Source organism: Tubulanus polymorphus, chromosome 7 (assembly GCF_964204645.1).
Source record: "Tubulanus polymorphus chromosome 7, tnTubPoly1.2, whole genome shotgun sequence".
NCBI lineage: Eukaryota > Metazoa > Nemertea > Palaeonemertea > Tubulaniformes > Tubulanidae > Tubulanus > Tubulanus polymorphus.
In genome coordinates, this window is record NC_134031.1 from 2,482,593 (window position 1) to 2,499,503 (window position 16,911).

General features: G+C 37.7%; 1 protein-coding gene across 1 annotated transcript; it reads right to left on the minus strand.

The window, feature by feature from the left end:
• Nucleotides 1-14: 14 nt before the first annotated feature.
• On the minus strand, nt 15-16,767 carry LOC141908258 (ecotropic viral integration site 5 ortholog-like). The gene is made up of 18 exons (XM_074798215.1): nt 16,636-16,767; nt 15,783-15,921; nt 15,089-15,237; nt 13,864-13,923; nt 9,470-9,555; nt 8,584-8,808; nt 7,846-7,920; nt 7,643-7,768; nt 7,211-7,354; nt 7,041-7,130; nt 6,799-6,957; nt 6,110-6,334; nt 5,516-5,665; nt 4,177-4,323; nt 3,461-3,757; nt 2,736-2,831; nt 2,577-2,657; nt 15-2,103 (listed from the first exon to the last, which is right to left on the minus strand). Exons 2-18 carry the CDS (start codon nt 15,887-15,889, stop codon nt 1,795-1,797), a joined length of 2,526 nt encoding a protein of 841 aa, XP_074654316.1. The 5' UTR covers nt 15,890-15,921; nt 16,636-16,767; the 3' UTR covers nt 15-1,794.
• Between the last annotated feature and the right edge of the window lie 144 nt (nt 16,768-16,911).

A 16,911-nucleotide genomic window follows, 5' to 3' on the forward strand; every position in this document is an offset into this window, starting at 1 on the left:
TTATATTTATTCTCTAATTTGGTGGTCTATGAAATGAGTACAGATTCCAGTGGATTAATTTATCATTTGTTCCTAGATTCGTCTACATTTTGATAATGATTGTAATCAAAGATATCTCATTGAAAAAAATGCAGCAGGGACAATAAGATCTTTAGAGTACAGATAATGAGTATCAAGAATTTTGCATAAAACAATTATGTAACCTTTCACTTGAAATTAACAAATTTAGTTAAGAAATGTAGGAGGTATTCAGTACTAGGCCACTCTCTTAGATGTCCTTGGAGATCTACCTTGTGCAGACCAGACTATCTGCTATCTCTAATTGTATTAGTTTTCACCAACACCGAGAGTAATTTGACAAAAAAGTAGTAGTTGGAAAAATGAAATAATTATCATTTTCTGAGTATTTTGGGAGTAGTTGAGCTCGCAAATAATAGTCGGGTCTGTTTGTGAGTGGATAGTTGCTCAATGCTTGCTTAGCATTTAGATACTCATTTAGTTTAAACTTACAGTCAAGACGACATTTTGTTCTCAATTGACCGATGAGCATTTTGAGAATGAAGTAGAGTTCACTATGCCAACCGATGATGTTGAATTAATGCAATTGCCAGTGAAAGAACGGTCGAAAGGTGAACTCAAGCGCAAGAACTCGTCATAATTGATGATAAATAGATCCAAAATCAATGACCAAAACAACTATCCTTATACATGTGCTTATCTCAATTAGTGATAAGTCCCTGTATACTCGACAAGAATCAGCCGCGAGATATCTCGTAGTAGCAATGATTGCAGAACTAAAAATAATTCATAACAAATACTTTATAATTCAATATCTTTGCACTTCAACAACGTGCTCTGTCTAAACATAGAAAATAATATTGAACATCTTATGTACATTTTCTAAGTACATTCATACTTAATTACTGCTTGTTTGTACAATAGTTTTTGTAGTCAATGAGTTTTTGTTACCTCATTTTAACTCCTACGTTGTATTTACAAATAACTGAAAACTAGTGTGTGAATATTAACACATTGCACGAAAGAAAGAGGGAGAAGGAGAAGGAGAGGGAGCGAGGGAGAGATCATGTATTTAAAACTACTATATACACGTATATAAATAAAATATGCACAAGACAAATTCAGCGAATTAAAACAATAGTGTGACCTCTAAATCATATATTTATAAATATCACATTTTCGCTTTCTATAAAACATCGAAGAATAAAATTCAGTCTCCATTTCTCCATTCGACGTCACTTTGGTAATAGTTTTAGAATTCTGAGTCTTTCAGAACATACAGATATACACGTTAAACGTTCAGAAAATGAGAATTTTTTTCTTTCTTGAGTTGAGTCTACACCAAAAAGAAAGCTCGTTTCAAACTGCACAATTTCAATTCAAGTTTTTGAAGATTCTACCTAACGAACTATGCAGAGATGGTGCACGCAGCATACATTTATCTTCAAAAATAACCTACTAAAAGTGAGGGAATTCATTCTAATAAGAAATAGTCGTTTCCTTTTACATAGCTGAAAACATGTTCTATTCCACTCATTGAAAACATGTATTTCTTTCCCACTAGCCAAAAACATGTTTCATATTTCCACTCACTGAAAACATATATCTCTTATCTACTCATTGAAAAACAATTCCAAAAACATGTATTTTCACTTACTGAAAACATGTATTACCACTCTCTTTCTACTCGGTGAAAACATGTTTTTTCCAGCTCACTCGCAACTCTCGTTATATTTGAACTCGTTTATTGCACTCGGCTCATCAGATTTACTGAAATTACGACCCATTTTCGTGGTTTTCTATCACAACTGTCGGTTGCGCCGCTTCTAATATCGTTCCTGACTTCGACTTATTAAACGCGCTGTCATCATCATCGTCGTCTTCCTCGTCAGCCTCATCATTGTCGGTAATCGTATCGTTGGTGTGCGTGTCGACCGAGTGTAGACGATATTTGTCGAAGTTTGATATGGTGGCGCCACCGTCGAAATCGGAGATATTACTGTCCGTGTCGGAGTCGACAACCGCTGCTGAGCCGAGTTTATATCCGATTCCGCTTAAGCTGCGATTCATTTTGAGCTGCAACACCTGCACAATAGATTAGAATGAAATACAGTCAGTTTTATATAATAAAGGCAGCAGTTTTTAACAAAAGCTTAAAAACATGCATTAAAAACATCCATGGAAGTTTAACAAGCTCCCTGCCCCCAATTGCCAGCATGAATATACTCGTAGGTTGGCACTGGTGCTGTTACGTAGTCAGCCTTTGGTCGAAATGACCAATGAGCATTGAGAATGAAGCCGAGTTTGTTCACATTGCCAGCCAATCAGGCACTGTGTCATTCCCGTGTGTCTGAGTGCGAATATCTTACTGTAAACAGTAAGAATCAGCTACAAATATATTCACAGTGGAAGAGTATATTTGTAGCTGGCAGCGAATATTTAAAGGATTGAGGTTGAAAATAAATAATGAAACATTTTGCGGTAAAGAAATTGAGTCATTCATATAATGAAACATCAGATTGTTGAGGGCCTTATTCATCATTACATGATTTTGTTACCTCATCTTGTAAATCAGCAATTCGATTTTCTAAATCGTTATCTTTCTGTTGTATCTGTCCAGCAGTTACAAGTTCTTGAGTCTGGAAGAAGAAAAACAGCAACATTTACGAAAGGTTTTACACGAAGAGATGATGAGCACGTTATCGCACGCTCCTCACCTCTATCTCCAACTCAGCGATCCTCTGTCTCATTTCAGCTATAGTCTGAGTATGTTCGGCATCTTTTATACGAACCATCATACTTTCCTCTTTCCTCTGAAATTTGATAATGAAATGAAAATATCAGCGGGAACAATACAGGGGGCATACCAATGTATTTAAAGGAATAGAATATAGAACTGTAGCTAGAAAGTTTGGAAAAGACCCTTCCCCGACTAATCCCTAAAGTGAATCAAGCAACATTTTAAACCCCCATATAACTGTCACTCAACCATTTTTAAAGACCAGTTACTGTTACTCAACAGGTTTTACCTATCCCTTACTATCAATCAACAGCTTTTACCCATCCCCCTCTGTTACTCAACAGGTTTTACCTATCCTTTACTGTCAATCAACAGCTTTTACCCATCCCCTTCTGTTACTCAACAGGTTTTACCTATCCTTTACTGTCAATCAACAGATTTTACCCATCCCCTTCTGTTACTCAACAGGTTTTATCTATCCCTTACTGTCAATCAATAGCTTTTACCCATCCCCTTCTGTTACTCAACAGGTTTTACCTATCCCTTACTGTCAATCAACAGCTTTTACCCATCCCCATCTGTTACTCAACAGGTTTTACCTATCCTTTACTGTCAATCAATAATTTTTACCCATCCCCTTCTGTTACTCAACAGGTTTTCCCATCGCCTTCTGTCAAGTGAGGTAGACACAATGAAACTTGCCTTCGATTCTAAATCTGCTAATTTACGTTCGTTATCCTGCATTCGATTTTTATATTCTCGCTCGCGTTCGTCGCATTCGGTCAATCGCGATTTCAACTTCATGTTCTCCGTATCCAACCGGTGGATCTGATGCGTGCAGATCTGATTCTGGGTTTCGAGTTCCATCACTTTTTGCTTCATGTCTCGCAATTCGGATGCGGCTTGCGTCTCGTGCAAACGCGACAGAATCAGTTCATCTTGAAGCTGTTGAGCGTTCGTCTTACTCTTACTGCCGGATTTACCCAGCTCCATATATCGCTGAAAATAAAGACAAAATGCAAAAGATTAATAAAGAGTCACAATCAGAAATTAAATGACACAACGTTTTGGACCACAATAACACTACATGACCCGCAAAAACAATCTATAGAGAATCCCACAATAATACATCTTCACCCGTCAAGGGATTCGAACCCACTACGCTAAAGCTGTTCCCCTAAGCTGTAGGTGGAAGTGAGTTTGGGGAGTGATACCGGACCCCTGGCAAGCGAGGAGATGGCAATAATACCGAAAAAATAAAATCCAAAAATGTCCCCTAAAGCTAGTAGTTTATTCATTGTTTTGACTATAGTCATCTTCAGATTGCTGAAGACGCTTTATCAATCGTTACCACAATAACAACCCTGCTTTCCTGTTATCCGGGTATCTTAACATCTATCAGCCATGGTTTTACGAACCTGGTAATCTTCTTCATAATCTTTCAACTTTTTACTCATTTCTTTCATTGATAACGTCGCCTCAGCCTCCCGTAGTTTACCAGCTATCAGCTCCTCTTGTAAACTGACTATTGTTACGCACGGCTCGCGTTGTAGTTGATCATTCTCCTGTGAAACACAAGTTATTTGTCAGACCGTTCTAATCTAATGAAAATATCAACAAATTACCATAAGACTAATTTATATTAAGCCTTTCAGTGCGTCTACTAATAAATCAGTTATAGATTTTGCTAGTACACCGCACTGCGGTGTATTGATGTAATTAGTAATTATCTCTCTTGAAAAATGGCAGCACCTATCAAACAGTAAAATACTAATGTCTATTTATTAATGGATGAGACCTGTTTTTCTGGGATATTTTGCTTACTTTTTGGGGTACATACCTCATTTATGTCTTAACAGAATGCCAAAAATCGCGGACAACAACTGAATATCCGATATATTTCCAGTTCTGTACCAATTAGATGCATTGGCAAAAAGACTCCTTAAGTCCAATTGAATGAGAGAGAAAATCCTCCATTTTGTGAAATTTCTTGAATTTTTACATTGTCACCATGCCTACGAAATGAAGTTATTTTTCTTGTGGGGTCTCAACAACTAAATCAGGGTGGCGTAGGCATGGTAACAATGTTCAAATCCAAGAAATTTGACAAAATGGAGGATTTCCTCTCTCATTCAATTGGACTTAAGGAGTCTTTTTGCCAATCCATCTAATTGGTACAGAACTGGAAATATATCGGATATTCAGTTGTTGTCCGCGATTTTTGGCATTCTGTTAAGACATAAATGAGGTATGTACCCCAAAAAGTAAGCAAAATATCCCAGAAAAACAGGTCTCATCAATTAATAAATAGACATTAGTAACTAACAATACACTGCACCGCGGTGTAGACGCACTATAGTGGTATTCCTGTTATTCAACATACTAGGGTGGAATTTTTTAAAATTTTCAAATTATCTTCAGCACTATAGGGTATTAATTAGTCAGCACTGAAAGGTGTAAGCTGAAAGGTGTAGGCTCGACTACAAAACATGTTTGAATCTTATGGGAATTTTTGTATCACTCATCTCTCCCTGGGAAAAGTAGCATTTCAGCTGCTACTAGCGCTTAGTAGTTTCCTATTTGACCAGCTACCCAATTACCCCTAGGCAGAGATAGCCAATGGGAATAGGTTTCTTGCCCAGGGAGACTGCAGGCTGGGTTCCAACCAATGTCCTGGTATCCTGCATTAGCGTTAGCCGGCACCGCTTGCCCCTGAACACTCATCTAAATGTCTTACTACAGATTGCTACAACGTACCTGTTCTAATTGTTTGATTTTATTCGTCAGCTCTTTCACGTTTGAAGTCGACGCGGCGTCTTTCATTCGATAATGCTCCACCTCGCGACTCAGCTGTCTGATCAGTTTCTCCGCGTGAGTTTGATCTTCCTCTGACGTCGAATTATTTTTCTACGAGTAAAACGGCAAGAAGTTAACAGGCATGACAAGGTCAAATCTAATCTCTGGTATAATAAGAACTGTGGAACCCAAACTGGTTCCTAAATATGAAATAAAATACAACTCGGATTTGTGCGACTCGCAAATATAGAACTAGGTCCTGAAACTGACCTTGACTTGGTGGTTGATACATGATAATTAATGCTTTTTACTTGGTTCTTACTCGATCTTATTTTGCAAGGCTGTTTTGATGGTGAGGGTGTATCGTTTATGATCAACATCAATGTAAGACAAATTGACCGTCTATATAATCAGTCAGTGAATTGTAACCTAGGTTTCTCCCCAAAAAATCGACAATTGATAATATTCTAGCTGCTACAGGCATCACTTGCAACAGCTCACTACTCGCTAAGTTTTAATTCATAATAATGGGTCCCTCTTCGACAATCAACTAACCTCTTGTTGCAACCGCTGTATGACTTCCTGTGCCTCCGATAATCTACTGATCATATCCTCTTCTTTCATTTTTGACAGCGATAACGTTCTCTGCGTACAGATGACCATTTCGGCCTGCTGCGCTCTCGCTAACTGATCCTGTACTAACCGATCGGCGAGTTGAGCCGTTTCTTTCTCTAAATTCTCGATTCTTTGTTTCAGCAGACGATTTTCAGTTCGAAGTCGCTGAAAATGAAGAGAAGGGTCGAAAAAAATCATTACAAATTTATATGATTCCCACTGTAAATGTATCTAATTTTTACACAGACCTGTGGAACAGCTCATGGGGGCATGTGACAGTTTTTACTTCATTAACCTGGATAAACTTATGTTAAGCCCAGTAGCTAGTTTTATAGTTACGCTTAACTTAGACCCAGTGGTTAACTCAATTCATTGTCAAGTGAGTAATTGAGTCAATAGAGTCAGGGAGGTGCCCACCTCCCTGATTGAGTTAACCCCAGGCAAAAGTTTAAGGTGATCTATAGATCTTGGGCACCTTGAGGCTTTCAGACTGGTTTCAACTTCAACCTTATATAGTGAACTTGCCGGTTAATTCATATTCTAATTCAATTAACCCCCTGCTTAAAGTTGAATACAGGTCTATGAAATCCACTCCTTGGAAAATAGCTCATGTTGCCTTTGAGACCTACCCTTAGTTCGACTTGGTCTTCGTGTTCTCGACTTTTGATTTCGTTATACTCTTTTTCTAATCGCTTCAGTTTTTTCACGCTGTACTTGATTGTCAGAGCGAGTTGGACTAGATTTTCGGGATTCCCTTCGTATTTGGCAGGAATGTCTTTTTGTATATACTGAAATATATGACAAGTTTCATTGTAACTCTTACAGTTAAACTGTGGAACCGGGTTCAGACCTTTCAGTCTGTTTCACTCACTGTAATCATGCCTTCCATGTCTAAAGCGAGCAGATCTTCTTGACTGGAAACTAATATGGCAAGAGCAACTTTGAACACAATTTCCATTCCCTAAATGGAGAAATACTAGCGATGAAGCAAGTTTGACGCTTGTCAGGATGTTAAACGAAGGGAAATTCAGTTTTACAAACCTCGGAGAGGAATAAATCCATGATTCGGCAAGAAATGCTAAGTGGTAAAGCCGTAGTGAACAGGGTCAGGAACCAGGATGACGCGTACATTGATGTGTGAAAACACTGAGACTGGAAATGCAAATAAAGATCGGGCAGTTGTTCCTACAAAAAATAAAACAATTCATTAGCGGTCAGGTTAGATTAAGCCCAGCGGCATAAAGACAGGGTTCACACTGATGACCTTTGGAGGAATTAACACATTCTTTTCAGACCCTTACAAATGGCTTTTATCACATTTTTACATGACAACGCCAATCTAATAACCATTGCAACAGAATGTGAATTAAATTCCATTATCTAACTTCATTTATCGACTGACTCAAAAGAAATTCACTGATCGATTCAAGTTAGGGGAAGTCTACTGCATTTCTATTTCGGAATATGTCTCACCTGGATCAAACACTCTAGCTTGAACATACATAGACCTAACTCAGCCATACCGGGTTTAAACAGATCTCTTAATTTATAATCTTGCATCATACAAACTAAACAGGCGAAAGCTTCCTCCTCGGGCATCTGAAATAATAAACAATCGTATCGAGTTTTATACCAAAACCGATCCTGAAACGGAGATGAAGAAATGATGTATTTACCTGCATTAGTAGCAAACCGACAATAAAACCGCTTCCTTGACAGTAGCCAACTTCTCTGTCATATAGAGAATAAGCCTATAATAGACAATACAACAAAGTTAAGTTAAGCAGCATCAAGTTATTCCTTAAAATCCTTTTTATTCGTTTTTCAAGGTAGCTTATTTCATCTAGTTTCATCAGCGCTTGTTAGCAACACGGTGTTACTTCTTCCCAGGGAGAGATGACTGATACATGTTAGAGTATAAAATTTGGCTGGGATAATAATACCGAAAATGTAAAGCGCTCTGTGCAACCTAGCTGGATTTAGCGCTATATAAGACACATATTGTTATTATTATTATTATTATTATTATTATTATTATTATTATTATTATCTACAAATACAGCCCTCTAGTGACTCAGTACATAGGACTACCAGTACTTTAAATATTCAGAACTGATACCTAAATACAACGCATTTCTCCACCGAACAAACTACGCTAGCTCCTGCAGTGAACCGACGTAGACCAGACTACCTGATATCATAATGAATAGTAGTTTTCACAAAAAATGAGAGAAATCTGATGATGAAAATAGTAGTTCGCTTAAAAATTAAATGAAATTATTTAGATTTGGAAATTATTTGAGAGTACTATTTTAGGAAGTAGTTGAGTTCTTAAGAGTGGAAACTATCTCAAATAGAAGTAGTCGCGTATTGTATGGACTAATTGTTTCTAATTTACCGGTTCCAGAACTGACCTTCATAACGTTAAACAGACTCTCCTGACCGAGTCCATCTTTCTCTTTGAAGAAGTCGTGTTCGGGGTAGGTGCGCGCGATATCGCGACGGATCACTTTCTCGAACGGCGACGTTTTCTTCATGAATTCCGGATACCAGTCTTTAGCCGAATGATTGTGAGCGTTACACAACAGCTGCCAGACTAACCCTCGGAAATGATACGGTATTCCTTTCCTTACCAGATCCTACACAACAGAACGCAACGTTTAAGAATTCCAGTCGTCGGGTCAAAGAATTAAGCCGTGATCGCGGGGAGACGATTTTTGCCCGGCCCAAACTTCCAAGCTCGGATCAGATCCAAGTTCAAATTAAGTCTGTACTTAATAAGGTAGCGTGTTCAGACATAAATCACTCATTCGATGCTAAAATGAGGTCAGTCACATACTGGACCCATTAGCATTCACGAGCTAAGATTTGGCATGGTCCTGTTCTAACATTCTCATTACTGGTTGGGGTGAATTTTGTCCAAGCCAAACATGCACGAGCCACTTGGCACAAGTGAGAATATAAGTAGGCCCGAGCCCGATATGTCATTGGCCAGGTCAAAATCACGTTGTTTGATCGCAGCTTTAAGCTTGACTACGAAACGGGGCCCCACAGGTACAAGAAATAAATCGATTATTCATTGCATTTATACGAACCTTTCGGCTACATGCGGTTTCAGTAAAACTCAGCCCCAGGGGCCAGTTCCATAATTCAGACTTATGTCCAAAAGCGGTCTCAAATACAAAACTGGTCTTAAGTTGTAAGATTGGCTATAGAACTAAGACAGTCTTAAGTCTAAGCCATGACTATGGAACTGGGCCCAGGAGCTCAAACAGTAGATTAGTTATTAATTCTACTTACACGAACGTATGATTTGCGTTTACTATAGGAATCCCAATCATTGATTATTCGTCCCCACATTACCCATGAATCTTCAGTTCCATTCGCTACAATATAGAAATAAAAGCCTTTATTTTCAAGTATCCTATAAACCATTGAATAATGGTCGTGAGAAAATGACATTCTATCCTAAGAAGAAAAATTAGAATTTCATTTCGAATCATGAAAAAGGAAATTGTTTCGTTTATTCATTTGATTGATTGATTTGAAGTCATACCAATTTTTGCTGTGTCCCTTTCGAACCCACCACGCACCCACCAGCCGGGAACTAAGAAGGGGGTTTGATTTTAAAATCACAAATCAAAGTAAAGATACCAGACGTAGTTGGATGGCCGGTCGAATTTACACAAATTTTTTTCTTTATCAAATCGAAATACATAATAAGAAATTTCGGATCTGGTTTATGTAAACAATCATCTTTCATCCAGCGTGAACCGGTGGCAAGCGATTGATTGAGGTTTGATTTCGTTCCAACGCTTTAATCCTGGAATCAAATTTTAACCCCTTTATTTTCATTTCATTTTAACCCTTTGATTTTAACCCATTCATTCGTAGTTAGTTTATATACATGCAGTTTAAATGGAAATTTTTTAATGGATATTTGCCATGCTATTATTGGTGTTGCATCCAGTAGAACCTGGAACCGTGCGGCACACACCTATATAAATCAGTTCAATATTGCAGTGCGGAGACAGTTGTGTACATAGAAACGCGAACACGACTAGCAACTGAATTAATCAACTCGATATCATTATATTCTGATACTGATATCACAATTTGTATCGGGATGATTGAAATGGCCTTTAAAACTGAAGGCTTTCATTCTTCAGATCACTGGCCAAAATTGATACATGATTTACATAGGTCTTATACAATTGTGCATCATGCTCCATTGTCTATGGCTAATAGTTGGTTTTAATACCTTGGACTTATAAACTTGTTTATACATCCTTGGTATCACATATTGCACAGATCCTCCCAGTTCCACGGTGGTGAGCAAACAGCTAACCCAATTAAGGTAATCTTAAATGTTTTAAGTCAAATTGGCACTGGTGAATTGGGTTCAGGGGCCGGTTGCATAGTCATGGCCTAGACTTAAGACCAGTCTAAGACCAACTTAGTTCTATAGGCAATCTAACAACTTAAGACCAGTCTTAAGATTTAAGACAACTTTTGGACTTAAGTCATGACTGCGCAACTGGCCCCAGGACCCAGTTCTATAGTGGTGAGTTAACTCAGTTCATTTAAAATGCATCAAATTTAAATCAAAACTGTGGAATTGGTTTCTCAACAGAAATCAAAAGTTCTTTCAAGCATGATAACACGAGCGTGACTTCACAGTCTACTCATAGCAGCCCAAATTCATGTTTAAACATGCAGCAAACACTAGCAATTATCGCATTCAAAACTATCTGAATCTATAGTGAAAATCCATTTTTAATTCCAGGGTTGCAACATTCTCAACACGCCGTGTGTGTATGTTATATCAATTAGCATCAAGCTCGGGCGTAAATGGCGCCACATTCATCGGAATTCTACCAATCGAGAATGTAAAATATTCCCCAGGCTAGAGTCGAGCTCTTTATACTATAATTACTCGATGGAGAAATTCAGGGCTTTTTTTCGAAACATTCCATTCTTACTCTGTAATATTTCAGCATTTCAATGACTGTAATAATGTAATATATATTTCAATCCCAAAACCAGTGATGGAGAATCAAAGTTAAAAGAGGAGGAAAGCGTTTAATTAGAAAATACCGCTTCCCAAATAAGCTGATCATCGCTAGCACCCGATATAGGGGGAAAATAGGCTGTAATTTGAAATGAAGGCAGGCGCGGATCTAGGGGTCTTACGAACTTCTGTAAGACACTCAAAATATAGAGGACCCTTTTTAATTCAAAAGGTACTTTATGTGAAAATTTTGTCCAAAGGAAATTGTAAAGGCCCAATTTCATTGTTAATTCCAGAAAGGGTATTCCTCCTATTAATTTGGAACTGCCAAAATGTCGCTTTTATTCATTTTCCCTAGAATATTTTAGAAAGACCCTCAATCTTGCTCCTGGATCCGGCCTGCCGTGTATGGGAAAATGGCAATATAAAGATTACTTAGGATGATTTTGAAGGTCCAACTACGGCTATGCACACACGACCCTGTATGGTGAAACAAAATGATGAAAATTCACTTTGTTTAGAAAAGTGTTGTATTATTACATGCCTATAAAGTATAGATAGTCAGTTAGGAAGTCAGACCTGATTACCATAAGGGTATCTACCTTCGTAGTAATTTTCACCACAATTTGACACCAAAAAAGTAGTTTTATTATTGAAAATGTACTAAAAATTATTCTGATTTTAAGAGTATTTCGACAGAGTTGGCAGAAATAGAGTAGCGACTACTCTCAAATATGTAGTAAAATGATAGTCAGGTCTGTGTAGTTTAACATGGTTATGACATGCATTACATTAGAATATATAGATATATTTTCTAAACCGCGACTGAAGTGAAAACCAAATCGATTCCATCGATGTTTTTGATAAAATCCTGAGCACGCGAGTGCAGCTGAAGTGTTCAAAAACGTTCGAAGTTATCAGCCACGTTTTTTTAATTAGTAATCATTCATCTACACGCGATGAAATAGAGACCGAACCGAAGCGAAATGACACTCCTCTACACGAGAGACGTCGTTCTTCACCGGAAAACTTGACAAATCTTTGAAGGATGAACAATTGATTGTAAACTGGTAGCAATTCGCCACCGTAGTTGACTTCCAATTGCTTTTTCAATATTTTGCGAACTCTTTGACTATTTAGTCTTTGCCTTTCAGGCGTACTGATGATGGCTAATAGTCTTTAGCCGAAACGTTGCTCAAAAATATAAACCTTTTCCTCGAGAACTTTACACGTTTGGCTGAAATTATTGTGGGATTTATCTTGTTCACTAATTCTGTACATTCCATCTATTCCTTTTGTAATTATTTGTATCCTTTTAATTGATGACGAAATAAATATCATTATTATCATAAGATATGCTCGACACAGAGTAAAAATCATTTTCACTTATTTCCGAAAACAGTGCTACTGCACCTTCCTAGTTCAGGGTTATAAACAACAATCAATAAATGAAAGCGCTTGCCCGCTGAAACTGACAATCAATTCACGTTCAAATCAGTCATTGATTAGGATGGAAAGAACAAGTGCTCGAATGGAGGCCTAATTACGTTTCGAGCTAATATGAGAAACTGATTGCATTGATTATTAATGCGTGTTCTTCTTCATTATCGTTGCATGCGCAAATAATAGAAATCATTTCATGCTTTCATTCATATCGTTTTCGCACTAAATCGAACGCGGTCCCGGATGCGGATGATTCGAGACCTATGACCAAAAATTGTCTCAAATACTAACCAGACTGTTCTACGTTATTATCTTTGATTGTTTTTTTGATCTTAAAATAGGGATTGTCCCTGTTGTTTATTTGGTTTGTAAATTTCGTTAGACTTTTTGATTGAGTGTCCCTTACAGACCCGCCACACCTGCCGGGAGCAAAACAGGGGGTTTGATTTTGAAATCGGAAATCGAAGTACAGATATAGTTGTTTGCTCGGCGGTCTAATTTACAGAATTTTCTTTTTTAAATCGAAGTACATAATTGGAAATTCGGTTCCGGTTCATTTAAACAATCTTCCAAGCAGTCTGAAACGGCAAGCGACTGACTTGATTGTTTTTTAGTAGGAAGGTGCGAGACAACCTGGTTATATAACGGCTTTTATAACATACCCTGTTATAAAATCGAAATTAAGTCGCGATCACACGAGCGTTCTTGACCCCGGTCGAATTTGGTCTCTGCCAGAGTAGGCCCGGGGGCCAACTGTTCACACGGGTTCCAAATGGGCTAGACAGAAAACTATGGCCCAGGCCCGTGCAAAATCATCCCATACGAATGCTTATTGGTTCTGGAAGTGACTCACCTCACTTGCCACAGCATCATTTTGATAGCATTTTTTTAGTAATGAGTCAGTGATACATGTGTGAACGCACTCTCTTATTAAGCATGGGCCAAATTTGATACGAGTCTAGCAAGGTATGGACCGGTTTGAACCGGGCCAAATCATCTCCATGAGATCGCAACTAGAGAAGTCTTGACTACAAAACCAGCCACACAAGATTATATTTTTTTCATAATGTCATGAGATGACTCAACATGCTAAGACATCAATATCAATCAAACAATTCATGCCGTCATTTGTCTCAGTAATTAGGAGTGTACAGTTCATTAGATAGTTTAGTCAAAAGATCATCGGATTCAAGTATATTGTGTTTAGTTTTTTTATAGAACATGCTACCGTTGTTCCTACCCTCCAAACGCGGCTTGCGAATAACATTAGTACTCAATTTCACTAAAGCCGATTCCAGAACTGAAAAATAGCCATTTTCGTTACGAGCAGCAGCAGCAGCATTGGTATCGCAAAACTTATCACTTTACTTTTTCCATTTACTTACAAAATTCTGAATAATCTTGTCTGTATCCTTGTCATTAAAAACATATAATCCTATTTTAACCCTTGATGTTCTGAACAAGCAAATTGGTCGGGTCTGGTAGGCCCTCATATTCAATAAGCAATTATTGGTACAACCCCAGGTCAGGGGCCATGACAATACACCGAAAGATAGCAGAAATCTTGGATTTCAAAAAAGCCATCTATTGTGCATTATTAGCATATCTATATACATTGTGGATCCATTTCTCTGAAAGTTATAAATTTATTCTTCAATTTCTCAAAAAGTTCCAGAAGTCGAAGAGTCGTCTAAAACCAGATAAGGTTGGATTCGCTTCAGATTAAAAATTCAACAGAATGAATTCTAGGTGATCTTACATACAATTTTGTGCAGTAACGAACTATGAACTGTTCGTATTGAATAACATATGTTACAGCTTTAAAAGTGGGAACATAATTCCAGTTGGTGTGGTATACCTAGGATGAGTTGAAGCCATCAGATCATACTTGATAGCCTGCTATACGTAATACATGTTGTGTGTGTTTATCTAATAATTAATCATTCAAATTTGCATTAAATGAAGGAATGATCGGTTGTGAATAGTTTGCACTCAAATACATATCCAACATAAATAAATACCGCGCCATATGGATATATGCTATTTACTGTTAATTACATGAATAGTGTCAAATAAAATAGAAATTCCTACGATTAAACAGTCAACTTTCCCGTGATAATCAGGTTATTCAAACAAAGTACCACAGATTTGGAAAATTTGAGTGGAAAATATAAATAGATTTGGAGTTAAGTTAGCAATGTTTAGACTCTAGACAAAAAAATCTAGTCGAAACGTCACAATCACAAATTAACGCTAATGGAGGATCGACTCGATTTCTTTTACTTGTTAATTGTGACTTTTTTCTTCAATTTCTAATAGCCTTATTGATTGGTAACAAGGATTCTACTCTATTTTCCTATTTCTACGCGTGGTGTCTTCTGGTACAACCCTAGTTTTTTGGTGCAGAATAGAAAAAGAAAGAACCCTGTTCATCTAAAAGCTATGTTATCAGATTTCTTACTCACCTGGGTCTTCATCGTACGTCAAGTTACTGACGTGACTATTCACTGAATTATTCGACAAAACACTCGACAACGAATCTTTACGAGAATGACTCGAAGCATTCGACTGAACGCTTAAAGATTTCAACGATTTCTCATCAGCTTCCAGTAACCTGCAATAGAAATATACCGATATTCATCTCGTTAGTTAATAACAACAGGCTTTGAAAAGCCTTCTTTCGGATTGCAAGAATGATCACCGGACCACAGGTTGACTTTCAGTGACGAAAGATCAACACTATTACACAATCAAAAATTCCACTAGAATCCACTGGAATTCCACTAGTAAGGAAGATCAACAAGGTGCCACTAGTAGAAAGTCAGTCCTTCGCATTCAATTCCAAGTACATTTAGTATTTAAAATGTCGTCTCAAATCAAAAGAATCATCTGAACTGATTACCAAGTACCGGTAGTTAGGCTCTGGAACCAAAATGTGCTTAAGGTCTAGTTCTTCGAGTTGCAGTCAAGATTAGATTTAAAACCAGCCTAAGTACATCTTGTTTCTATGGGATTCCTATGAAATACACCTAACAACTTAAGACAAGCATTAAGATATAATTAAGAACTTTGGATTCAAATAGCGATTATACAACTGGGCCTTCAAGACTCAAAACAGCTAAGGTGGATAAGGCCTAAGTGGATATTGAAATGCTTTACCTATTCGCTGCCTCGAGTTTAGCCAACAGTTGTATCTCTGTATCTGATATTTGTTCTTTACCACTAGTGGCTGGTAATCTTAAAGGTGACTGCTCGCATGAACTCATTTTCGTCAATGGTACCGATTCATCGGATGAGTCTGAAATAAAAAGTAATCAACACATTAACATTAAAAATTTAGACAACACCTTCGCGGCGCAGATGTCACATTTCTAGGAAGCTTTCCTAGAACACAGATGTCATTTCCAGTAATTTTTCCTGGAAAATGCAATGACATCTGTGGTGTATTATTGTCAACGTGCGTAGAGTGGACCCCACCCTCAGCAGTCTAGTCATTTGAGCCCAAATGCCTCACGGCTTTGTTCATGAAAATAGATACATCAAGGGGCACCGAAATGAAATCTTGCTTAAATTCTCATTTTCGACCTTACCCGATGCGTACTTTAAATGATAGCCCATATCATTCAGCGTAAAAAAATTCCTACACCATAGAACTCACTAATTCTATAATATATAGTCATATCTAGTTCTAGTACTGGTTGATGAATGAATGGATTTAATTGTAGGAGTTATCAGTCTAATTACATTTGTGACTGACAGCAGGCCAAGAAGAAGGCTGTTTCTGTTTGTGTTTTTACGTTGATTCAATCATTGCGGCAGGTTCTCTACTATGTCTAATAGTTTGAGATGCTGTCACTTCTGACATCAAACATGGAAACTTGTAATTGGCAGTGTCGAGTTAAGATTCATCCAGATTGTCAAAAGGTTTTGTAATGTCAGTCAATGAACTGATGAAGAGGAACTTCTTCAAATTCAATCAGAAAATATGAAATATATAGCATCTTCTAATTACCTGCTGATTTTAGCTATTAGTTTGTAAAACTCCCCGGATAGCCGATATCTTATAGAAAACAAGCAATCAACATTTCAACACGTTCCGAGCCTCAATTACAGCGATTTTTCAACACGATTAATTCCTCCAGTTGACACAACCCAAAACATTAGTCACACATAGGTACCGTCAGCTACCGCCACCTAAGGAGTCGATTGATCACTACCACACTTCGGAAATTTTTGTTAGGGCCTGATTCTAAGAGGCCTGAAACCACCGAGGAAACTATTATTCATC